Source organism: Macrobrachium nipponense, chromosome 9 (assembly GCF_015104395.2).
Source record: "Macrobrachium nipponense isolate FS-2020 chromosome 9, ASM1510439v2, whole genome shotgun sequence".
In the NCBI taxonomy this organism is placed as follows: Eukaryota; Metazoa; Arthropoda; class Malacostraca; order Decapoda; family Palaemonidae; genus Macrobrachium; species Macrobrachium nipponense.
Window position 1 is genome coordinate 58,428,253 of NC_061110.1, and position 27,424 is coordinate 58,455,676.

At 39.4% G+C, this 27,424-nt stretch overlaps 1 protein-coding gene across 1 annotated transcript; it reads left to right on the plus strand.

The window, feature by feature from the left end:
- Window positions 1-1,263: 1,263 nt before the first annotated feature.
- LOC135218658 (C-reactive protein 1.4-like) lies at window positions 1,264-19,649 on the plus strand. Its single transcript, XM_064255104.1, has 6 exons — window positions 1,264-1,439; window positions 4,153-4,286; window positions 10,059-10,194; window positions 11,683-11,906; window positions 13,037-13,198; window positions 17,851-19,649. Exons 2-6 carry the CDS (start codon window positions 4,170-4,172, stop codon window positions 18,007-18,009), a joined length of 798 nt encoding a protein of 265 aa, XP_064111174.1. The 5' UTR covers window positions 1,264-1,439; window positions 4,153-4,169; the 3' UTR covers window positions 18,010-19,649.
- Window positions 19,650-27,424: the final 7,775 nt, after the last annotated feature.

The following is a 27,424-nucleotide window of genomic DNA, read 5'->3' on the forward strand; positions in this document are numbered from 1 at the left end:
GAGACAAAAATTGAATGCCTGATATCGTTGTACTTGTGAAAGTTTTTGCTTTCGTTACTCATACTATAATCAGCGTAAGTATTTTTTTTTTTTTTACCAAAGACAATAAATCCGGTCCCTCCAATGAACACATTAGTCAGAGATAATGGAAATAAGACCCACATGTAACTGAGAGGCAAAGTTTGTTTTCAAGCAATGCATACTGAAATTTAAGGATTTTGAAAATCGACTGATAATCTAGATTATCTGCGTCCGATGTTTCTTTTGTTCTTGATCTGCAGTTTTTTCTTCTTTCTTTTTTTCTGCAGCGATGCCTTGGTTGACGGTGATGATTCGTTGATGTCGCTGCTTAAAAGCTGAACTACCAATACTAGCTGTCACCGAATGTTTCGGTGCACTTCCAAACCGATGATATATGTCCACGATTAAAGTTGCTTCTGACGTATTGTAATATCAAAATTAATCTAATTTTAATCAATAACGACTAGTTGAAACTGTTCAGTTCTGCAATGTCATAAGGAACCTAATCGACAAAGAAGCAGAATTTCATATTATAGCGGTTTTGGCATTACGCCTGGGGTTGATCAAGGTCACCGAAGTTAATCAGTGTTCAGTTTGAACAGAATTTTGTTCTAAACGTGGATATGACTAAAAGATATTCTTAGACCTATTTCCGAGAGTTACGATTAAGACTTAGGGTGGGACCGTAGGAGCCGATCTAGTAGCCTATCCTACGCTCACTGCTGCGTTGCTTGTCTCAACAATGTCACCCTTTGTTCTACCTGTCTTTTACAGGTCGAACCTCTCGCGTTCTTTCCCGGGGCTGAGTCATTGTCTTCTGTCCGGAATTAACGGGAATAACCGGCAGCGACGGGCGGAGGTATTTTTGCGCTGTTACTTCATGAAAGTGACAAGAACTAAAGTTTGTGTTTGGGAGATTTTGAGACGTCACTTTAAAGATAGCTGCTCAGTTTTCGGTCAATCTTTATCTTTTATCAGGCTGCAACCTGACAGTCGTAGGTATGCACACTGAACAGACTGTATACAATACAGGAAATTTTATAGAAAGGAATTTTCATATTTAGATGATATCTCATTAATGGCACATATTTCCACTGACATTACAAATCAATATGATTTTGCATGGACAAAAATATAAACGGCAAACGCAAACAGAAAAATCAAAATCGTCCAAGAAGTAAATTGAAGAATCGTTTTTGCTATAAATTGTGGTTTCGTTTTAAGAATCTGGCAACTACTGCGCGTCCAGGTCAAGCTGGTAGCTACCCATTTTTGACCGAGGACGGAGAGGAGCCCGATAGCATAACAGTTGCAATCTTCCAGCGGCGCGACGCTCTCTGCTCTGCCTCTCTCTGCCCCTCCCCGGTTTCCTCTCTTCGGCTGTCGACCGCCAACGAAGATTTCGAGAACTAACCAAGGTAAGAAGTGCTGTTGACACGATTGTTCGCTGATAATAAGTGCTGATAAAGAGACTAAAGTAAACATTCTCAGGAACAATAATCGTTCTCCAAAAACATGATTCCGTAAAGGTGCTAGAATGCTCAAGAGTAGACGAATCCTGAAACTATAATGTTCGTAGAGAGCTAAATACTGAGTCAAAGATTCCAGTTACTGTAAACTGTGATAACCAAATATCTCAGGTAGGGAATTGACGTGGAAATATTTGTTGCACTATATTGCATTCATCTTGTAACTGTAGGTATACCTTCGGGCAGGTAACGGTCAATCCATGTTCCTGCGAGAAAGTAAACGATGCCACATTCCTCAGAATGTATCTTTTCGGATGTTCTTCACTTTTACGAAAAGAGAGCTAACGTCATTTTCTGATGGAATTAAGTATGTAAGAAAACAGTCTGAAATCTTCTTTTCTGACACCCATTTTCTGCAATGTGTATTGTTTCAATCCGTACAACTTAAGTCTATTTGGGCGAAATTTAAAGGAATGGAAGGTGGGTTCGCATTTTACTTGGATCAAATAAAATTATACTTAGTGTTAGGCGATTGAATACATATCTGAAGACCAGAGAGCTAGGGTCCTCCTGACGAGAAACGGAAAATACGAGCATTATCTGCACGACTATTAGCCTAAGGTCCTTGACCTTCGTTCGCGGAGCAGAAACAAACAAACGCAAGTGGGTGTGGACACTCATCTATTCATTTGTTTTTGTTTATCTGTTTTATCAGTACTTTTGTCCCTTCCATTTCGAATTTGATTTGTTCGAGACGTTTATTCTAATTGGAATAATGTTCAGAAAGCGTAGTGATAAGAGCAGATGAATTCCAGCACAATTTCTAAAAGGTTTTAAGAATAAACGCGAACACAAAAACATTTATGTTCTCATACGCAACGAAACACACACACACTCACACACACACACACACACACACACACACACACACACACACACACACATATATATATATATATATATATATATATATATATATATCTATATATATATATATATATATATATATATATATATATAATACTATATATATATTATATATATATACTACACAAATAACTAAGGAACAATCTATCTAGAACATAAATGTACACATACAAAAGATAATGTACACACTTTATCAGACTCTTTGGGGTGGGGTGGGGGGGGGGTCCCCAAAACAAAGCTAAAAATAAGAAAAAAATCTACCAAAATGAACCATTTTAAGCATGTATGCAAACATCGATGTCATTGATCCTTGAAGATTCGAAGTACAAGAGAAGACAGTGACATCTTTATAAAATTAAAATCAATAGTGAGAAATGTTTGCAATGGATTCCATTACTTCTGTATCATAAATGCAAAGGTGTAATTCACTATTCTATAATGTAAATGATGCCGTGCAATATGTGTGTGTGTGTGCTGACTTGGTACAATGGTAGAATGTGCAACATCAACGTATGAACAGCTATGTAAACGCACAGGACTGATCGTTTCATTATTTTTTACCTTGTCCATCGCTACTCGTTCTCGAAAGTGTGTAGCCTACATCTGGTACACATTCTCTCTCTCGCACCCTTTGCTTGTGTGCCTTATTTAGGAAGGTTTATTTCTTGCGGCAGGTAACTCGTATTTGCCTGCAAGCAATGTTCGAAATGTTAATCTGCTTTTAAAGTCATACATCACAGATGCTTCATCGAGAATTGGTTCCAGCGATCCACAAGAAGTGTGATCTGGCCACGACTGCTCAACCGTAATTACTTGAATTTCGTGAATAACTGCCCTTCTTTAATACATAGATAAATGAATGAATGAATAAATAAATAAATAAAAATGCACTATGTTTCATAAAATGCTCTTGGTTTGTACATGATTAGGGGATCAATGAAAAAGATCCTTTATAGGAACGATCGAACGTCAATCTTCTAACATCTGAAAGTTGAACTCTTGCAGACAGATTGTGCAAAGCCTTCGTTATGCCCACGGGAAGTATACCTCAATGGGAATGACTTCTATTGTTTGATTCATTGTGCGCTGTTAGTCAAATTTATTTTGAGCCTCCTTTCAAATGAAGCCTCTAATCATATTTACCTCGTCCAAATTTGGCCGTCATTTGACCTTAATTTTTTTTCTTTTTAATAAGAAAGATAGAACAGATGAGCGTGGAAGAATAGGTACTCTTCTGCCGTTTCAAATGGCATCTGCCTTGGTAGATGATTGCGTAGTTGAGTGTTTGATTGTTTGTTTGCTCCTTCAAATCTGGCATACTGTCGTGCATCTCTTTCCCGTTTGCCTGAAATTCTTTCGCCAGAAAGTTCATTTGAAACAGGTGCGGATATTTGTTTGTTTGTTTTTTTGTTTTGAAATTACTACTTTCAACAAATGGCTTAGTGTTTGTTGAGACGTATGGAATAATCTTGGAAAAACATTAATTCTTGGTAAGGGGTTTCAGTCAAAATTCTATAGTTCTTTCGTTATTGTTTGCTTCTTTTTATCCATGAGGATTCATCCCAAGCAAAGGAAGTCGTGTACTTGTCCGAGTGCGCTTTATCAATCTGTAACGTATTTTGAGCATTAAAATTTAATTGAGTTATTCGCTACTGAATGATTGCTGAAAAGAAAGTTGCACGGTTTCTTTACTTGAAGTCCTTTCTACTCCTAAAATCTTGTGTTTTCCCAACAGACAAACGTACGCAGAAAATGGGTATCTTTTCGAGGAGTCACCTGGCAGCTGCGCTTCTCATTCACATCGTCACTGGACTCTGCTCTGCCCAAGACCTGGACACCAGCTCATGCCTACCACAAACATACTCCAAGGTTAGTTAGTGCTTGACTGCTTGTTAAAAGGATATCAAGCATATGAAGCCTTACTAGAAAGTCCTATCTCTCTCTCTTTCTCTCTTAATGAAATATGAATTAATGTATCACACACATGTACCGATGTTTGCAGATGACAGCAAATAGAACTTTCAGAGACAAGTGAAAGAGTTTGAGAGTGTATGCAAGAGGAGATAATCAAGAATAAATGCGAGCAAGAGTGAAGTTCTGAGGACAAACGGACATCAGGAAGATGTAACAATGAATGGTGGTACAGGTATTTGGAAGTATTTCAGTTGACCGTAGAAAGCAAGGGACATTGAATCACCGAATGGACGAAGTAAGGAGGGCTGCAGGATGAGTGAAAAGATTGGCAAGAAACTTGGAGTGTGAATGGAAGCAAAGTTTAGAATGAATGAATAGGCTGTTTAAAGAACAGAGATGAATTTTGTTCATGCAGTATATCTATGGTATGAGAAGTCAAAGGGCAGGAAATGCAAAGATATATAGAAAGAGCGGCGTCAATGTTAGCGTAAGCGAATAGTTTGGATGAGAGAGGTTTTCAGGTGGTTCAGTCAAAGTGTAAAATTTGGAGTGATGAGGGAAAGGATGAGAGGAAGACCTAGGCCGTCTTGGGGGAGGGGGCGATGGCTAGATGGATGGCAGGGGTGTTAGAAATGAAAGGCCTTTGCGTTCAGGAAGCGAGATAATACTACATGGCGCACTGTGTATAGGGAGATCAGTGAGCTGTTCCTAATATATATATATATATATTTATATATATAGATATATACAGATACAATACACACACACACACACACACACACACACACATATATATATATATATATATATATATATATATATATATATATATATATATATATATATATATATATATAATGTGTGTGTGTTTGAAAGTGTTAAATTCCTGCCTGAGTCTCGCCCCTGAACTGCATTGCAAGTGACTTGATGATACGCTTGGCATTTGTTAGCCTGGTTATCTAATCCCTAGAATATATTAGATGGGCGGTGTCGCATGGGGCGCTGAGAGTCCCCACCCACCCAAAACTGGTTCAGAGTCAGAGGGCAACGGGATCCCGTTAGCCCGCGTCCTTTGCCAAAACCTTCCGAACAGAACCGGAATGGGAGGAGGGGCGCTTTGTGGGGAAAGTTGAATCATCCAACTTGTGGTCTCCAGGGAGGATCTCGGGGCACATCAACGTTTCAGTGTGAACGTTCCCCGATACATTTCCCCAATAGTCATTGATTCAGGGAAGTAAAATGCTGTCTAGTACCCGTACATAATAAGATCATGTACTTTCTGGAATGCCAAGATTGCTTTAGGTCTAAATGTAGCTAAATTTCTATAGGTTTTATTGGTTCTATCCCAAGGCGTACTTGATATGACCTTTCACAAACCCTGTACTAATTTAAGGTCCGTTATTATTCCATCCACGAACATGTGACCAGTTTTCAAAGGAGTTCGGGCCGCTCAGATCTTTCGCGAACTTAACGTTGTCGTCGTTTCCAAGGTCAACAATAGTTTCTTTTGCTTCTCATTTTACTTAGTACTATCAAATGACTTTCAGGTCAAATGACCATTCCTACCACAATGTCGTATATCCTCCTTATTACTTACGCAAAAAGGGACTCGCTTCCATGATTCTCTGATTAATTTTAAGCAGCGTCCTTGTAAGAAATGGATAGTACACAGATTTCTTCTCAAGGGGAAGGCACTTCACTCTTAATCAGTTTACCGACTCTCGGTTCCCGTTCCCTGTATTCAATGCGTCAGTGTTGCTTATGTCTCAGTTAACAGCTGCGTGGCTGAATGAACAATGAAATTCACAAATATCCCGACGAAATCGACCCCTGGGTAGTATATTGCTGAGCAGCATATGGCAACACCTACTCCTCCAGTCTGTTATGTCGATTACAGTTGCCTTCCCCTGGTCAGTTCAGTTGTGCTCAACGGTAATCCGGAGTTAAGTTAGATGCGACACACACACACACACACACACACCCATATATATATATATATATATATATATATATATATATATATATATATGGGTGTGTGTGTACGTATGTGTGTGTCCAATAAGCCATTTTCATCACAAAGGAAAGCATATTGCAAAGGCCACATTCTTCCTTTCACCGTTGAATCAACTTTAGGCCTACACGCACCCACTTACGAGGAGACCTACTCATCAGAACATATTTTACCATCTTTACAAATACTGTGCCTTCTATTTATCTTCTCAGCACGCACATTCTCACTTCCTATGTATTAAATTCGTATTATGTTAATCCTCCCAATACCTTTTGCCCAGGTATTTTGTAGCTTGAGCATCTGGACAGTCTACTGACAACATATGCACTGCAGAATAATATGATAATATTACTTACAAATCAATTTCTGCGATTAACATGACCACATTCCAACATCCTCATAATGTTCAATAACAGCATTATAATTTAAAGTTGAAAAAAAACATGCACGAAACAAAAGGTTAAACACAATTCCCGTTCAATTGCTTGGCACTCATTTGCTACAAAACACACACGTACATATAAAAGTAAAGGACGTGAGTTGAAAAATCTTTTAGCTACTCCAGTATTTCACTTTCCTTCGTGGCTTATACCTTTATTTATGCATTTATCACGTTCCAAACTTTCATGATTCAGTTATACATACATACATTACATACATACATACATACACACATATATATATATATATATGTATATATATACATATATATATATATATATATATATATATATATATATATATATATGCTTAAAAAAATAAAAAATCACAGTAGATGCACGTGACTTCACATAAATAAGCGAATCCACAGGAAATGATAGTCAGAACTCCAAGCGTTTTGTTTTTTTTTCGTCTTTACTAAGACCTTATCAAGGAGCTAATGAAAATACAATTGAAGAGAAAGGTCTCAGGTACACAACAAGATCAAGAATACCAGATGGTTAAATGTCAAAAGGGTAAAAATTAAAAGAGATAATCCAGGATTATCGGATACCACACGGTCACAAACCTAAACAGATTTGACCCTAACCGAAATTACAAAGTATCTTTACAGTCCAAAACATGTAAAAACTGAATATATTAATTTTGTTCCTTATATTTATCTACAACTTTTTTTCATTATGAAAGCATCAAGTTTAAAATAAGCCAAGACTTAAATTTAGAACATTTCTATTATTTGACTTGCTGAAAACAAGATTCAATGATATTCCTTTTAACTGTGTCATTACATGGGATTAAGGCTCTTGCTTGACTCCAGTTAATAGGATGGTCTAAATCTCTCATATGTACGAATAATGCATTCGATATTTGCCCAGTTCTCACAGAATATTGATGCTGTTTAAGACGTTGTGAAAGAGATTTACCGGTCTGTCCGTAATAGACTTTATCACACTTTTTGCAAGGAATTTCATATATGCAGCCTGGAAGATCTTTAGGAGAATTTTTGATTACTAAACTCTTGACATTAATATTACTGAAAACAACATTTATGTTAAAAAGCTTTGAAATTCTAGGAATATCTAAAAACCTTTCATCATAGGGTAATTTTAGAATGCTATGCTTACTAAAGCTTTTTAACATAAATGTTGTTTTCAGTAATATTAATGTCAAGAGTTTAGTAATAAAAAATTCTAAAGATCTTCTAGGCTGCATATATGAAATTCCTTGCAAAAAGTGTGATAAAGTCTATTACGGACAGACCGGTAAATCTCTTTCACAACGTCTTAAACAGCATCAATATTTTGTGAGAACTGGGCAAATATCGAATGCATTATTCATACATATGAGAGATTTAGACCATCCTATTAACTGGAGTCAAGCAAGAGCCTTAATCCCATGTAATGACACAGTTAAAAGGAATATCATTGAATCTTGTTTCATCAAGTCAAATAATAGAAATGTTCTAAATTTAAGTCTTGGTTTATTTAAAATTGATGCATTCATAATGAAAAAAGTTGTAGATAAATATAAGGAACAAAATTAATACATTCAGTTTTTACATGTTTTGGACTGTAAAGATATTTTGTAATTTCAGTTAGGGTCAAATCTGTTTAGTTTTGTGACCGTGTGGTATCCGATAATAATGGATTATCTCTTTTAATTTTTACCCTTTTGACAATTAACCATCTGGTATTCTTGATCTTGTGTACCTGAGACCTTTCTCTCCAATTGTATTTCATTAGCTCTTTGACAATGTCTTAGTAAAGACGAAAGCGCTTGGATTTCTGACTATCATTTTCCTGTGGGATTCCCTTACACACACACACACACACACACACACACACACCACACACACACATATTGTATGCACTAAAATCAGCAATCCATTGTATCTTTAAGCCAAACTAAATTATAGTGAAAAATATCGCAAAAATGTTGCCTCATCTGCTCAGTCTGAGTGTACATATTTGCGAATGATGCATCCTTTGACCCCAACTGTTTTCTTCTCCATTTGTATATGATCAGAGAACCTCAAACAATCTGAGGACATTTTTGCTAATATTAAGTTTTCTGTTTTACGTTTTTAGTGTATTTCCTTAGAGCAGCATTATCTCGACAGTCCTTTCATACATATCCACTCTATTCTTCTTGGACTTCATTCTCCCATCTTCCTTATCATTCTTCCACCATTCATATAAACTGTTATATATACAGATACAGATGTATATTTGTAATTATAAATATACACATGTAATATAACTGGATCTTTTAACCATAACAAAGAAAGCATGACAGTGTTTTGTTTCAAACATTCATATAGAGAATCAGCTTTCCATCTCTTTTGTGTTTATATCTTCATCAACTAATTAAGAACAAAATCCTCTTTCAGCAGCTTTCAAACTTTTCTCCAGCACTGTCACTCTCATTGCTGTTTATTAATAAATGTTGTGCTGATGACAAAAATGTGCAATCGTTGTTTTCTGAACCATCTGGTCAATTGCAAAAACTAACTTTATGTCTTCCAATATTGACCTCAAGACAGTCATCATCTTATTCCCATAAATATAAAACAGTCATAAAGACATAACAGACATTTGTCTGCTACCTACTTTTATGATGAACGATTTTTATTACTTAATAAAGTACAATCCAGACGTAAAATCATGTTAATCCTCATATATCACCTCCAACAGTTGTGTCGTGCGTTTTTGTTAGAATTGAGGACCCCACAAAGTTTTTCTTAGGCTGAAGCTCTGTCATCTGTTGCTCGTTGTCAATTAGCCCTTCACATACTACGCCTTGTCAGGTATACTGAAAAATATTTGGTCTCTGTCATTCTAACATTCTTCTCTAACTCTAACATAGGATTTCAAAAGCGAATTTGTTTACTTCACTCTGCACTCCATAACATTTTCACATACCCATTTAGTCGACTACACTATGGTTATTCGAAGTAAATTTTATATCGTACTAACCATTTTCTTTGATAAGAATTTCGCATTTTGAACAATGTCCGTGGCTAGTCCGTTCCTGTGTGCATAGTATTTCTGAGCTAAAACTGTAATTTCATAGTTACCGTAAATTCAGTGTTTCTTTCTGGGAATTGAATTTGAAATTGGATCTCTGAACTGGGTCCTGGAAGACTTGCCTGGGAGAATTTTAAACATTCATCCTAAGGCGTTCGATATGACAGCCTTTTTGTCCAGACATGATGAATGGAACCATTGTCACTTTAGCTTTGATGTAAATTTTATACTGAGACGATGCATCCGCAGGTACTGTTAAACCAGACGAGTGAGGGACAATACATTGAGTATGCTGCGGATGTGCCCGAGCTGTCTGGCTTCACCCTCCATTACTGGATCCGGATTCTGCAACCGTCGGCCCTGACGCCGACCTTCTCCTATCTCGGTGAGCACACAAAAGGATCATTCTAATGGGACTGCTGTGGTACAGAAATCACCTCGTGTCTCTTAACTTTCACATGGTTTAAAGTTCTCTTAACTTTCACATGGTTTAAAGTTCTCTTAACTTGACCTTGGGATCATCTGAGAAATAATGCGTAAATAAAGAAGTGGCCAGCAACGACCAGGAGCGTCATTGATTGAGTTTTTTAACATGCAGTTCAAAGATGAAGTGAGCGGAAGACGCAAACGGAATAGTTCTGAGTTTGTTCCAATTATTTATGTTATGTATCACGCGAAATAAAAGTTTTTTTTTTTTTTTTATTTAATACTGAACAAAACATAGAGAATAAGAGGCACTTTACACAAATCTGATGACTTGTAAAAACAAAGCAACTTTTGAGTACAAATATACTATGTGAATAGACGACTGGAGTGAGGAACCAAAGCCGTAAAGAGCATAAGCCTGTTAAGGCTGACCAACTTTGAATAAATCCTAGCAGTTTAATCTTTTTAATCTTCTCCATCTTCAAACACGTTTTCTTCAAGTTTTTTTTATTTTATCTAAGAAATGTAAGCATAAGGAAATGATTAAACACTTGATTTTCCCAATTTCTTTGAATAAAAATTAAAGTAAACCTCTACCTTCCATTACCATTTTAGATATTGAACTCAGCGTTGAACATTTTCAGTGTAAGTGTCATCTGTTCATATAATGTCTTTTTTATCTGGGCCAAGTAAAAAATATAACACAAAATTAACTGGTCCCAAAGCAGTGTAATAATGAGATGTCAAAATATTGTTTCACAGAATCTCATCGAGTTTTCGTTAGTATATCTAAAAAAACAAAAACAAAAAAAAAAAAAAAGAAAAAAGACAACAACTGGGCAATTCCTTACACTCTTGACCCCATTCTGTGCAAAATATTGGAAAGTGTTTCAAACAGAAATGGAAAAAATATCGGAAATCCTGTCCCGGGTGACCTCCGATGTCCCTTCCATAGACAGCTGCCCCTGACCCGAAGATCTACCCCAAAAGCAATGACCTCTTTTTCAATTTATCTTTGGTGGTATTGTAAAATCGAGTCTTTTATGTAATTTGTTCCATCGTGAAATTTTGTACTTCGCTATTTCAGCTTTCCTCCAGGCCATATAGCTACTATATTTATTCACACACACACACACACACACACACACACACACACACACACACACACACACACACACACATATATAATAATATTATCTATATAATTAATATATATATTATTTTTATTCAGATTATGATTATTATCATATTGAACTAATGCAATGTTAGTGATGATATAACATTTTCGAGATGAAAGATTTTTGTTACATATTCTTTATTACACTCCTATCATAAGGATAAGCATAAAATGTTTGAAATGAAATACTGGCAGTGTTGAACACTGATTTTGTAATTCACTGTAACCAACAGTCATTCGTATGAATAACGTAATGTGCGTCGTCCACAGCGGATGGCCCTGAAGGAACCGAGTACATTCAAGTGACTCTTTTGAGGGTAAAGGAGGCTTGGTACGCGGTACTGCAAGTGAAAGGCGTCGTGGTCAGCAACACGAAGCTTCCCGGGAACTTCTCCGCAGAATGGCATCATCTTCTTCATTCTTGGGATGGGAATACCGGCACCTGGAGTATCTTCCTAGATGGAAAACTGCTAGAAGACGGAGAGAATCTTAGGGTAAACAACACACTTCAGCGGTTACTAGTCGAAAACGATTTTTTTTAAAATTTCATCTTTGTAATAACGTTTGATCGGATAATTTTAGCTACATTTTAACGTGATACATTCTTAGCCATGCCAAATCTAAAGAGTTTCAACCGGGTAAGTGGTCTGAGATATGAGAAAACACTGAGAATCCTCCCGCTGTTGTAACATGAATTAATGCAAGTTTCCACTCACAAGGGACATATTTCTGTTGATGTCCGTTTGTACTAGTCAGTACCGTATCAAAATGTACTGAAGACGATAACTGAATTAACTTGAGGAGGAACTAAATACTGAATTAGGTTTAAGAAGAACTAAAAACTGAATTTGGTAAAGTAGAAATTATTGAAGGTTAGTTTGTCTCGCCCGCTTGATTGAAATTATTTTTAATTTGTAAAATTTATTTTATATAATTTAGTTTTCTGCGGTATATTGTACACGAAGATACATGGTGTCTCTGGATATTGAGGTTTCTTACTTTATGAATCTCTCTCAAATGTAAATGAAAGAAGCTGTTGCAGAGTAATGATCGTAGATATGGTTTCATACCTAGGCAAAGGCACCAAAGAAGCAGCTTACTCTTTGAGAAAAAGTTTCTGTACTGTCAGATTAAAAAGAAAGACAACCTGGCAGAATTGAATTTAAGCTTTTCTGAGTAAGAAAAGGGCAGAGACAGAGGTGGAATCAGATACTTATCTTTATTTTTTACAAAGTTATCTCCTCAACTACGCTTGCCTATGTAGTAATATTTCTTTGCTTTAAATTAAGTATGTACTCAAGCGGATGCAGATTTGTATCAAGTTCAGCTTACTTACTAATGTATATAGCTAAACTGATAAAGGAGTCATTTAAGTTTGAGAAATCATTGTTTAGGAAGATGTGAATTCATTCTCCCTATTTAGCCATCAGCCTAAGGATACAAGATGTTAGAAATTTTGGGCATATGGAGGATGACAATACAATTCCAAGCGGAAACCCAACAAAATCATAAGTAACATACAACAGCTGGGTGGGTAACTGGTTTCAAGCTCAGTTGGTAACTGAGTTTTGGTCAGATAAATGTGTATCTATTATCATTGAACTATCATTTTTTTTTATTGCAGTCTAAGGGCCTCACAGTGAAGGGAGGCGGTAGAGCTTTTACTGGACAACAGGCAAGTTCCATAATCAACAGTTTCAGCAAAGCTTGCACAGATCTTGCAAAGTTCAAGGAAGGGATCAATGGATGGGTCACTCTTCTGGCCCTGGACTCCAGGGGGATAGATGTAAGTTTCATCATATATATTTTGGTAGTTTCTAATTCTCAAAACTGTATTGAACAATTAAAGATAGAAAGATGTATTTCATCATTTGACTGAACGCATAGAACTGCAGAATTTGATTATTTAGAATATAAACTACAGTTTACTATCTACTCTCATATCTATACAGTAGTCCCTACCCTCTTTTGAGGTAATATGTGGACTGAGTATGTGCAAATGCAGTTATACACCAAGGAGGTACTTATAGTAGTGATCATTATAACCATCACACATATCTGTAATATTTTTTTTTATTTTTTATACAGGTACTGATGATATGCAGTATGAATGATTAATTATTATGATAATGTACTATACTGTACTGTACAGTACGAACACACACACACAGAAAGCTATGCGCTTATTTTCTATATTATGAAAATCTAATGCAATATATACTTTGTTAATCGTTTTTTAGAATGCCTGTTTGACAGAATGCATGTTGTTTTACAGAATGCACGTTCTTTACCATAAAAATGGTATAAGTGCAACTGCATTAAAAATGCACAGTACATAGGGTTCAATTATATATTTTCAGTAAATTACACTTTCCCTGTAAAGACAATGGCTCTAGTTATGTTTTCGTGGTTATAATTTGCAAGAAATGTTAGGTTGCAAGCGTGACAAAGCTAGACCACTTTATATCACACATTAGGAGGAATCCTTTAGACCCAGTTTGGGAATTGCTGCATTCCTTAGTATGGTGAGCAACAAGGCAGCTTATATCAACAAGCAAGGGTGCATGTTTCCCCTCACCTCTGTCAGATAGCAAAGCTGATGCATGAGTAAACATTTCACCATGCCGTTGGGAATATTTGGCAGACCAACTCAGTTACCATGGAATGCCCTGTTCGCCGCCGCATGGTTCAATAGGATTCCCCTGGTGTTCCTCTCTTCGGTACCAGATCTCTGGATGGCCCTGGAGGACACCTTGCGGCAGCTCTGGGATACTTTGGATGTTTATGCCTTCCTGCTATTTAGTGTGATCAATGGTATATTGATCACCCTTTGACTCAGAATGACCCTGGTTACTCCTTGCTGGCCCCATGCCAAGTTGTTTTCTAATCTACTGGCTTTCTTGGTAGGCTCCCATAGAGATTTCCCTATGGTCCACTCTCCTACACATTCAAAAGTTTGTAGATCATAAAATCCTTCCAGATATATACGCTTGGAGGTTATCCAGAAGCTCATGCAAGAAGGAGGCTTTTCTGGCGGCACTGCGCAGATGTCTGGATACCTCCAAAAGACCTCATCTAAGGTGTATCAAGGTTACTAGGTCATCCTTGTAATTGGTGTTATAGAAAAAGTCTTTCTCTGGTTAGAGCTTCTTGTCTTTGTCCAGACAAGCTCCGCTCAAGCTTGGTGGTGAATGGGACTTAATTAAGCCAGGTCTTTAGACTAAAGGGCATAGTTGTCTTTGATTTAGCTGAGCTGTCTTCAGCCTTTGGAGTGGTATGCGATTTTTGGTACTTGGCAACCTAACTCAAACACAACACAGTGTAAGCTCTTTGGGAAGGGTTTGGATTGAGATCTCACACTCAAGAAAGTCTTTCTACTAGTCTTACCCTTGACAAAGTTTATTAGCAAGCTATTTGGCCTTCTTATCCGGCACTTAGTATCTTGAGAATCTTTCTTGGGAATTCTGACAAAAACAGAACTTACTAGTTTCTGATGAGAGATTTGAGTGCTTTCCATTTCCTCTGTCTGGGACCTTGTTTGTGTTCAGTTCAGGATGAGAGGCTTCTGTGCCTAGTATGAGCTGTAAGGTGCTACCTAAGGACCTGATCTTGTATGTCAGAGATGTTAGTACCTCTTTGGTAGTACTGGCAAGCACAAACTTATGATGCTTCCTGCAAAGTAGTCAAACAATTTGAGCAAAAATTCATGAATGGAACCTTCCTTGGTATTTCAAAGTAACTTTTAGATGAAACAGGTAATGAAGGCAGGTGTCTGAAGTGTTAGACCACCTTTACCTCAGTCTACCTGTGGAATACCAACTATAGGTCCTTAGGCACCTTCCCCTTCCCTTGGGACCAGTTATGGCTGCTCAAGAGAATGCAAAGTCACCCAAGCTTCTTTCAGACAGAAAAGCAGCTTCTTAAGTTACTCAGTTCCTAATCACTGGCGGATTTTTGGGGGCGTGGATATGAAATAGAACATGGTTTTATTTTAATAAATCATTATTAGTGGAAAATTTTCTTAGTTGATGATCATTTCAACAGCAAGAGCAAGTGCGCAACAACAACAACAAGAACTACGTACTACCACACACACACACACACACACACACATATTATATATATATATATATATATATATATATATATATGTGTGTGTGTGTGTGTGTGTGTGTTTGTGCGTGTGTAAATACATACCATATGTGTGTACATGTTACACACACACACACACACACAACCAACCAACACAACACACAACACACACATATTATACTATTAATTATATATATATTATACATATTATATTACGTATATAATATGATAATCCTAAGTGGCCCCCAATGAAAGATTTATACATCCGCTACTGTTCCTAATGTCTACTGGAAAGTACTCTGTGATGGCAGGTGAGTGGGAGCCCACTCAGTCTCCTACCTCTGGCTAACTGCCTTGTTACAAAGTTTCAAAGATGACTTACAGATTGTAGTAAGCCTAAGGGATACTCCTACATGAAAGGCTCTAGTTTGTATATCTAGGGATATACAAATTACTTTAAACATTTGTTATATTGTGAGTAATAAGCTTGTCATTTTGATGTGGTGTTCATTGAGGAGAACTGGCATCTGTGAATTTTTTTCCAGCTATCTTAGGTGATGTGCATAGCTTAGGTTAGTCCTTGTCAAATGTCAACTGGGTAGAGTTGCTTTAGCTGTTATAAGGTTTGGTACAAGTGTAGGTCATTTGGTTAGAGTGGTCCTGGATGCAGGTAACAGTTCAGTTTTATTTGCTTATTATTATTATTATTATTATTATTATTATTATTATATTATTATTATTATTATTATTATTATTTATTTATTGATATTATTATTATTATTAGTTATTATGATTTATTATTATTATTATTATTTTGAACCACTACACCAAAGACCAGCTAGTCCTGTATCTTGGAAGAAAAGTGAATGTGAGCAGTGCATGATGAAATTATTAAGTGTAGTGCCATGTTGCATGGCTAAGCATGATTGGTTGTGAAGCTGCACACTGATGAGTTATTTACTATGGAATAGAGAGAGAGTTATCCCACTATGATATTTAATCCTTTGGCTCAGTTACAACACATTGCTACATCAACATATAACCACTGAGTCAATTATGATGTGTTGGCATGTAGTTTTCAGGAATTTCAAACTCTGAGCCTTATGAAAAATTTAGTCTCAATTTCACTATTTACTTTTCATGAACATTCTGCAATATCAGCAAAGTACTTTGCTTTTGGATGACACAAGAATGAGTATAATGAATAGTAGCTTTACAGGCAGTGTAAAAATAGAAGCTGGCCCAAAAGAGGGGCTGCTTGCAGCATGCAGGGTGAAATGAGCTGGGGAGCAAGTAAATATTTAAGCCAGCAAGGGTAAGGGTTATCCAGGCTAGGTGGTCTTATGAGGGAGAGGTTAGAGAGAATGAATAAATAGGCATTTATGAATTGTTTTCTCGTCAGATATCTATAGTATGGCAAAAGTGCTGAAGGTTGAATCCATACCCATAGGTGAGTTGGTAGCCAGGCCTAAGGTGTTGATGTCCAGACAAAGCACAGGATCTAATTGAAGTTACTGTGAGAAGTTAAGCAAGAGCCAGGTAGTAAGACAGAAACTCCAAGGAGAGAGGAACCAAGCAGGGTAGGGAGGGAGATATAGATATTCAAAGGTTGGTGTTTCAGGTGAAATGGCATACATGGCGAGGAACTGCAATGAGCCGAATATAATGAAGTGGGCCACATTGCAAGCTTGTGTGATCATGGATATGACCAGGGCGGGGGGAGGTTGCGGGTGGTGGCTGTGTGTGGGGACGGTTGCTGCTTCAGTGGCTACCTTTCATTCATGTCAAGGGACTCCAAAGATCCACATCAATACAAGGTTGAGATTCTCGTTGGTGGAGGGCGGGGTGCAAGCGCTTGTTAATGCAAACTGTTGGACGATAGCCTTGAACCTTGGCTAATAGATAACTGTCTAAGAATGCATTGCATGTAACAGGTGAGAGGTTAGGTAGTGGGGTAGATACAAATGGTTAAGAACTGATGGTACAAGGTCATGGTTGAGAATTTTAGCAGTCAAAGCTAAAGGCATTATGAAAGGTATTGATGTAGTGATGGGTCAACTTGTGATCAGCCAACTTGTGGTGTTAAGATTAATGATGATGGATAGGTGTATGGCATTGCATAGTTTGCTGTGTCCACAGAATATCAGGGTGCAGACAATGAGTCTTCGGGTAAACTCAGAAGGATGGCCTGTATGTTGGACGTTTGAGATAAGAATTGATGCGGAGTTTGATGATAAGCATTGGACAAGTGAAGGTGGCGAGAGAAGAATTTGAGAAAAAGGCAGAGCAGTGAGAAAATAAAAAATGTTGGCACCATATTTAAGACTAATTTAATTTGTGTTGCAGCGCCCTGATTACTGGCTCAATCGCATGGCTGTATCTGTTGTAGCAGCAGGATGCAGAGCCGAGCACAGGGGTGACATCATCAGCTGGTTGGATACGCCTAGAAGAGGATATTGTGGTGCCATGGAGGCTCGGGCTAACAGCGAATGCAAAAACTTCTAAAGTGGTATTTTTTACCATTGTACTACTCGGTAAAAAGAAAAACGTGTTTATTTCTTTTTTTTAATATTTAGTAAATTATAAGCTTAAATTATTTCTAATTTACCATAGATTTAGATACATTAAAAATATTATGAAGTTATACTTCAAGATACAGTGTATAATAACAATTACCTGTTGATTGATGTATCTCGGAATATACTAGAAAGGTGATTGTGGCTCATAGTTGAAAATGTGCATCATCAGTAGCCATCAAGACTTATGAAAGCTTCAGGTACGGGTAAAATGTTTTCTAAAAAAAATCATTACTTTTTTACTGCTTTTGTTCTGCAGCTAAAGATGAGCTCCTTTGAGAGTCTTTGTATTAGACAAAAATGGCAAAAGTAGTTCTGACATGGGTGTTACAAAGAGTTTGGGAATAATTGTTACACACATTTAAAAGATATTTAGTATCTTTTAGACAAAGTAAAGTTTAACAACAAAAAAGGGAAATTAATAAAACGCATTTCCGACTTCTTTGAATTAGGATTCTACATTTATAATTTAAAGTATGACTATGCAGGTAAACAGCAAAAATAAGCACGCACTAATAAGCATACTTAGATAATAGATAGCATCTGAGACAATTTATAGTTAGATAGCGCTTTTAATAATGAAGATATAATAAAATCCTTGTTTTCTGCCAAGTATAACTAGACTCAAATTGTGTAATATAAGCCAAAGTTTTTTTATATTTTTCATTTCTATTCCTGGCTTATCTATAAATGCTTATGAAAAATTATACAGTGATTCAACTAACATCATTCCCTTAATTAAGTATGGCACTTTGGGGCCTGAGATTGTCACAGAATGAAAAATGTTCCGCCACTTTGACATACAGTTTTATTGCTAGCAATGCATGTAAAAGTTTATTCCGTATATTCTTTCCTCATTATAACTGACTGATACAACTCTTGCAATAATTCTGATAATAAAAATATTTCAAACCTTCCTGCTTCAATTTCGAGTCAAGTATCAATATAAGTTTATTTTTGTATAAACGAGTTTTTTTGCCAGCACAAGAATCCCAAATGACCTTAATTAAGACCCATACGTAAGATTTTCCAAACAATAACTTATTACCTAAACTTTTCTTCTTGCAGAACTTATGTTGTATTCTTGATTTATGAACTCAGCTATTAATTGTTATATTAAACTAGAGGACAGAATTCTAATTTTGTCAGAAATTTATATACACATTTTCTCTGTCACACTGTAAGGAGGGAAATAAATATCCCCCACAGGAAATAACAGCCTTTTGATAATGCTCCTATCTCATTCACGGTTATGTTTTTAGTCTTTAAGAAATAGATAATATCAAGGGACTGTTATCATCGTTACTTGGCAGTGAAGGCAGTTTTTCTCTCTTTCGTCTGAGAGGAACTTATGACCTAAAACATTTGTAAATTCTGCTGTCCTATAAAGACCTTATATCTCTGAATAATTGTTATATGTTTGGGAACCGTCCAACTTGAGGCAATAAAACACAGGTATCATTTACATGAGAAATAAAAAATTCTCTAAAACTGGAAGTTCCTGATATTATGTGAGTCCAAGAGCTCTATAAAAGCTATTCTATAACAAATATATTAAGTAACATTAAATTTCTTTGTTAGTATCCTTAACTTTATAACTCATTAGTTCTTACTGTCTATCCTTTCCTGTTCAGACACTGATATTGAACCCTTATTGAAAAAATTAATGAGGAGAAAGAAATATTCTAGATGACAATATTTCCTTACATATAACGTACTAAACGATTCTCCCCCCACTAGTGGGGGAATAACACCAGTGCAACTCATGGTGCAGTGCTGACATTATGCAAGGGTGTTCGCAGTGTCCCTTCGGTCCCAGCTGCAACCACTTTTTAGCCATTTGCTTGCCTCCATTCCCGCTTCCATTATTTCATGCTACTCATCCTCTTTACATATTACTCCTTAGTGCAACTGAATGGTGCTCTCCTGGTTTCACATTTAGATCTTTGTACTTTATTTTGTTTTCTGGATCCCTGTCTTGTTTCAATGTGTTAAGCAGTTAATGGCCGATTATCTCTAGTACTTAGATTTATAACTGAAGTGTCATGATTCATTTACACAATGTCACTCATTCGGCTGAATCTCAAGCCTTATTGTGACATGTTGCACTGCACCTGATCCCTCCACACTATAGAGTAGTATTTGTCTTGTATCATCTCAATCTGACCACCATGTTGATTTTCAGCGTTAATCGCATGTAGGCTCTGCAGTAAATTGTCTTTCCATGGTCTTCTGAGTAAATCCGATGGTAATCTTCCTTTTATCTAACGTCCCTTTTTAAAGTTCACGATAAATCATGGCACCTTCCCAAGCACCCTTGCTTGATACCAAATACTGCACAAATGTAAGGTTGCAAGAAAGAACACTGGCTGCAAGATATCTATCCTACATCTGTACACATTGATGGAAAGAGGCTGGTACTCACTGTCTAGGTGTACAATGTATATGAAAAACCGTGCAACATTCATTATTTTATTAGCTTAAAAAGAAGTTGATTGCAAGTTGCGTGTGATCTAAGATATGTTTACTTGAGGTTATTTCAACACAGTTATAAAGATTCTCATGAATAAAAAAATGTCACAATCTTGTGAAATGTCATTACTTGTTCTTTTGTGATCCTGTTTCTGTATGGAACACAGTTGATGACCCAGTACTGGGTGCCAGAGGTTGTTGCTGGTCTGTGCAGTTGCTGCTGCTGCCATACTGAAAATCAACACAGAGCAATGGCTCCTTACTTGCATGTGACAGTCACGTGACGACCCAATCTCTCCCCTCTTTATCTAGGGTGGGACCTCCCTATGCCTCCCCCCCTCTTCCTCTCTCTCTTCACAAAAAGAAAGAGAAAGAGGGAGAAACATAGACAGCGAAAGGAAGAAAGAAAGAGAAGGAGAGAGAGAAAGAGAGAGAGAGAGAGAGAGAGAGAGAGAGGGGTGGGGGGAGAAAAGGCTAAGGACAATAAAGAGGAAGTGGGAACTCCCTTCCTGCCCTATGCCTCTTCTCCTCTTCCTATCGCATTTCACAGTAAAAAAGAGGTAGAGAGAGAGAGAGAGAGAGAGGCTAAGGTCTTAAAGTAGGGATGGGACTTCCCTTCCCTGTGCCTCTTCTCCTCTTCCTATCTTTCTTCACATGCGAAAGTGAAAAAAAGGAGATAGAGACAGTGCGAGGAAGAGAGAAGGAGAGAGAGAGATTAAAGAAAAAGAGGCTAAATATTTGCCCCTTGGTATAGCCTCCCCATCTTCTCACAGGCCACCCAACCAGCCTCCCTAAGGCTACCCAACTGGCTTCCCCCACCATTCCAGGGCCCCAGGCTGACCAACAGGCCTCCCCCACCAACCTGGCCCCCAGGCTGCCCAACCAGTCTCCCCACAGGAAGTGCCACCCCTTGGCTGCCCAACCTGCCGCCGCCACCGTCCCGGCCTCCCAGCTAGCCAACTGGCCTCCCCAACCGTTCAGACTTACAGGCTGCCCAACCAGTCTCCCTACCGGAAGTGCCAACCCCCTGGCTGCCCAACCGGCCGCTCCCACTGTCCCGGCCTGCCAGCTGGCCAACCGGCCTCCCCAACTGTCCCAACCTCCAGGCTGCCCAACCACTCTTCCTACCGGAAGTGCTGCACTCCGGCTACCCAACTGGCCTCTCCCACCGTCCCCGGCCCCCAAGCTGCCCATGTGGCCTCCCCCACCATCCCGGGCCCCCGCCCGCCCGACCAGCCACCCCAACCATCCTGACCCCAGTTGCCCAACCAGTCTCCCCATTGAGAGTGCTGCTCTTCCCCCCACCCCTGCCCAATAGGCCTCCCCAACCTTCCTGGATCCCTGGATGCCCAACTGGCCTCCCCCACCATCCCGGGCCCCTAGCTACACAACCAGCCTCCCCCACTGTCCCAGCCTCTGGCTTCGCAACTGGCCTCCCCTCGCCATCCCCCACTGTCCTTGACCCCCTACTGCCCAACCAGCCTCCTCCACCGTCCCAAACACTGGCTGCCCAACCGGCCTTCCCCACCATCCCACACCTCCGGCTGCCCAACTGGCCTCCTCTACTGTTGCACCTCCCCAGATGCCCAACCGGCTCCCCCACCGTCCCAGCACCCCAAGCTACCCAACCGACCTCCCCAACCATCCTGGGCCCCAGGCTACCCAACTAGTCTACCCACCAGGAGTGCCGCACCCCCAGCTGCACAACTGGTCTCCCCGCTGGGAGTCCTGTTCCCCCGCCTACCCAACTGGCCTTCCCCACCATCCTAGCCCCGCAGCTGCTCAATAGGCCTCCCCCATCATGCTACCTCCTTCCCGCAACAGCCTCCCACAGCCCGTCCCCCCCCCTGCTGGCCCAACTGGCCTCCCACACTGTCCTGGCCCCTTGCTGCCCAACTGGCCTCCCATACTGTCCCGGCTGCCCAACCAGTCTCCCTACCAGGAGTGCTCCTCCCCCCCCTCCCAGTTGCCCCAACCAGCCTCCCCCACTGTCCCAGGCCCCTGGCTATGCAAACCAGCCCCCCAGCTGCCCAATCAGCCTCTCCCCACCATCCCAGCCCATGGCTGTCCAACTGACCTCCCCCATAGTCCTGGCCCCCCCAGCTACCCAACCAGTCTCTCCACCGGGAGTGCATCCTCCGGCTGCACAACCAGCGTCCCCCATCGTCTCGCCCCCCAACTGCCTAACCAGCTTTCCCCACCATCCCGCCCCTCCAGCTACCCAACCGGCCTCCCCCACCACCATATCGACCCCCAGGCTACCCAACAGGTCTCCCTGACCTTCCTGGCCCCCAGGCTGCCCAACCAGTCTCCCCACCAGGAGTGCCGTGGCCCCAGCTGCAGAACTGGCCTCCCCCATTGTCTCCTGTCCTGCTGGCTACCCAACTGTTCTCCCCACTAGGAGTCCCACCCTCCCAGCTGCTCACCCAGCCTCCGCTTCCTTCCCGGCCCCCTAGCTGCCCAACTGGCGTCCCCCACTGTCCCAGCTGGCCAACAGACCTTCCTGCCGGGAGTCCTGCCCCCCGGCCTCCCCGCCAGGAGTCCACCTCTCCTGCCTACCCAGCTGGCTTGCCCACTGGGAGTCCCACCCTCCTGGCTGCTGAGCCAGACTCCCCACTGGGAGTCCTGCCCCTCGGCTGCCCAACCAGCCTCCCTGCCAGGAGTCCTGTCCCCAAGTCTACTCAACTGGCCTCCCTACTAGGAGTCCTGCCCCCCTAACTGGTCTTCCACTGGGAATCAGGACCCCCACCCCTGGCTGCCGCCCAACCTGCTGTGAGTCCCCCCCCCACCCCGTGCTTCCCAGCTGGCCTCCCGTCCAGGAGTCCCGCCCACTGGCTGCCCAACCGGCCTCCCTGCCGGATGTACACCCCAACTCGGTTACCCAAACGGTATTCCCACCATCCCAGGCCCCCAGCTGCCCAACTGGCCTCCCCATCAAACCAAAAGCAAGAAAGAAAGGGAGAGAGAGAGAGAGCTTTTTGTGGAGATGCTTCTATCTACTTAACACCTCTGCTTAACTTAAGGTCTGGAATATGCCACTGAATCCTGTGATTGCTCCTGGGGCTCCTAAGAATTCTATGGTTTTCCTAGGGTTCGAGGATTCCAGTGACTTTCTTTGAGTTTTGTGGAATCCTGTCATTTTCTTGGGGCTTCGAGGAATCAATAAAATGCTAAGAAAACATTTTGTTTTTATTACCGTACAAGTTCAATTACCCTGAAGAATTACCAAAGCAAAATTATTTCAAAGCAAACATAAAATTTCCATACGACATCAAACTTTCTCTTCAATTTACATGATCTGATCCGGCTTCGTGAGGCCAGAACAGACTTCATCCTGCTAATCCCTGAAGATGGACAGCTGCTTCTGCAGTTTAGAGTTGTCCTCCTCCAGGCGTCTGTATTTCTCTTGGAGATTCTTTAGGTCCTTAAGCAATTACTCCTTCGCTCCTCTCAGCTTTCAATTCTCTTGTTCAGTTACCTGCTGTTCTCTCTGGAACTGGACGGTGTCTCCCAAGGCCGCAACTCTCGTTCGAACTGAACGAGAGAATTGCGGCCTTGCGAGACACCATCCAGTTCCAGAGAGAACAGCAGGTGAACTTGGACAGGATAAAGCTTCGGTTGTAGTAGAGACTCGACAACTATGAAGAGATGCACAAGCCTCACCAGTGAATAGGCCGCTACAACAAACAAAATGACTATTCCTGCGTTAGATCTCTTTCCGTATTTCGCAGATCATCTGGACCACAACGTCCCAACAACAGCTGCTGCCAATGCCAGGTAAGGCCATATTTTCTTCAAACTGGAATCCTTATCTGAAGTATGTTACGTGATTTTCTCTCCTCTCTCTCCATTTTTCATTGATTTTCTATATTTCACGAGAGATATTTTGATTTGTCAAAATATTTCAGGAAAGATTGTGAAAAATTTGAATAATATCTTCTGATTCGTAGTCCTATGAATTACTGAAATCTCATCCTTCCCCGAAGATCGAGGACGGGGACTCTTCATTTGTTCCTTCATTTGCGCTATAGGCTTTGCAGTGACAAGTGTATTCTTAGAGTGTTAAGGAATAGGTTTGAGAGAGAGAGAGAGAGATTGTATTTTAGCGTAGAAAAACAGTGTATTGGTATATTTACATATGATAGTGCATATGAAATCACTCCGTTTGGAATAGGAAATCTAATATTTGTACCATTACTTTATTTGCCGTGTATAATGCCTTCAATTGAGGCTTTTTAATGTGATTCTGTCCCATATATATATCAATATATATATATTTATATATATATATAGATCATATATATTATTTATATAATATCCCAGCCACAGACAGGTCACCTTTTAGAATCAAAAAGATAGATGCAGCTCTACTCAAACCTGAAAGGGAACATCGAAACGCACCGCTCATGACAACAACAGCCCTGACGAAAGCATGTCGCGCATGCGCGTGAACGCTCGTGATGTTGCAACAGTTCAAAGAAAATAAATTTCTACTGTTGTTAATGATAATGTTTTTCAGGATCACCAACCGTCGCCAGGATTTTTTTGTTTCTTTTTTAAATATTGCGTATTCAGGAAGTTACAATTTTCCCGTTAAAGGAAATAGTTTTGCCCACAGCTATGAGTAAAAATAGATCAACGTGAAATGATGGGAATAGTGCGTATTTTATAATTTCCTTACTTGTTTATCTGTTTATTTATTAATTTGTTTATTCTATCTGTTCTAATAACTGATCTCTTCTTTCTGTGTTATCTGTCATCTTCTGTTGCTTTCGAATGAACACCATGTTCTTTGCAAGTTTGAATTTCAATTTAGTGGCTCCTGTGGGTTTGTTCCATATGAACAGGGTTCAGCTTCTGAAGTCTAATAATAATAATAATAATAATAATAATAATAATAATAATAATAATAATAATAATAATAATAATAATAATATTTGAAAAGAAACCCACAAAATTACTGTGTATAACCTGTTTACTTATAAGTATTTACATTTTATTTGACTCAACACTCGTGTACTTTTAGTCCCTATCTGTGGCCATTTTTCAGCAGAAGACTGCTGGGCCTTGACCCAGGTTGACAACCTACATATCTCTTGAAAAAGGGCTACAGATAGAGCCTGAAAGTACTCGAGTGTTGAGTAAAATAAATTGTAAATACTTATAAGTAAACACGTTACCCACAGTAATCTTGTAGGTTTCATTTTCAATCTTTAGAAGACAACTGAAAGAAGTTTTTTTTGGTTAATAATAATAATAAATCCCATAACAAGCGAATGTCCGGCTCTTGCACAGATCCAGTGCGGGAAACAGAGTGGACTATTAATTATTTACGTTTAGCTTATTTGATAGGCGACACAGAAGCATTTAAGCAAAACAACATAAATCACAATCACTTTACAAATGGATGCGCTCATACGTTCTATAGAAACTAAACTTATACATTTAAATAGATTTCCTAATAGGAATAAGAGCAAACTGCCGAGTGTGTTATGCATGACTTATAAAAGGAAATTAAATGACAGGTGATTACTTAATACACCTAAGAGCACTTCAATTTACAGAACTGTGTTCTTGACGATTTCTCTCTCTCTCTCTCTCTCTCTCTCTCTCTCTCTCTCTCTCTCTCTCTCTCTCTCTCCAGATAACCCTAATATGATATTTTGGCTATGGCAAATAATGAAAAGAATGGAGAAGATAAAAATCAAATTCGCAGTACAAAGTTTAGTATGATAATGGTAAACATATTTAAGTAGAATAGATTTTACCAGACGATGCCGAATTTAACATGCATCAAGAAAATCTGCATTTCGTTTGCTTTACCAAATCCTAAATTAGCGTTTCATTATGTTAGTATTATGTATATAATTATATAATTTTTGAAGCACTACATCTACCTACTGTATAAATCAACACTGAATCTATCGAAACATTAGAAATGTGTGGAATGATTATCGTTGCATGTGTCATACAGGAGTGGACAAAATATCAATGAGATATCATCATTATCGTATGTTATACCAGGCTTCTTCTAGTACCCATTTCAACTGGGAACTTGGGAAGAGCAAAGAACGGCCACTCTGAGTTCACTCTGGTGGTGGCGAGAGGACAGTTAAGATAATGACAAGGTATATTCTATATACCTTGGATAATGAATGACCAGAGCGTGTCGGCGGACTTTTGGACTTGTCTGTACTTCAAAAACCAGAAGGCGCTAACCTTACAGTGCAAATAACAGAACCACACAGTAAAAAAAAATTATAAAAAAAAGGGGGCGGGGGATGGAAATCAGGGGTACAAATAGTAATGGGCTATGACAAGAACAATGGAATAAAGGGAGCTTGAGTGTTAAATGAGGGAACCCGTAGTGTGATACTTAAAGACTCAAGTATCTGAAGTTTTTGTTGGTTCTGTGGTTGGCCAATAACTTTAAAATGAAATCACTGTAGTTTATGTGAGTTTTGCACCTGGGGACATGATTTCTTATACCGGAAAACTCTGGACTGGACAATCGGCATCCAATTCTATAACTCACCCCTTTATGAGAGTCGGCTCTGACCCTGAGAAGCCGTTGGTAGATCAGACATTTGCTCTCAGATTGCATCTGGGACAAGTATATTCATAAACAACACCAGACAACATCAAACACATCCTGTCGATATCTAATGACCTTGTCTGAAGGCCAGATGCCCATATCTAGCACACGTTCGAAAGCTAAATCTCTATGTAAAGAAAGAAGGTTTGTTTGTTTGTTTGTATGGTGTTTTAACGTTGCATGGAACCAGCGATTATTCAGCAACGGGACCAACGGCTTTACGTGACTTCCGACCCACGTCGAGAGTGAACTTCTATCACCAGAAATACACATCTCT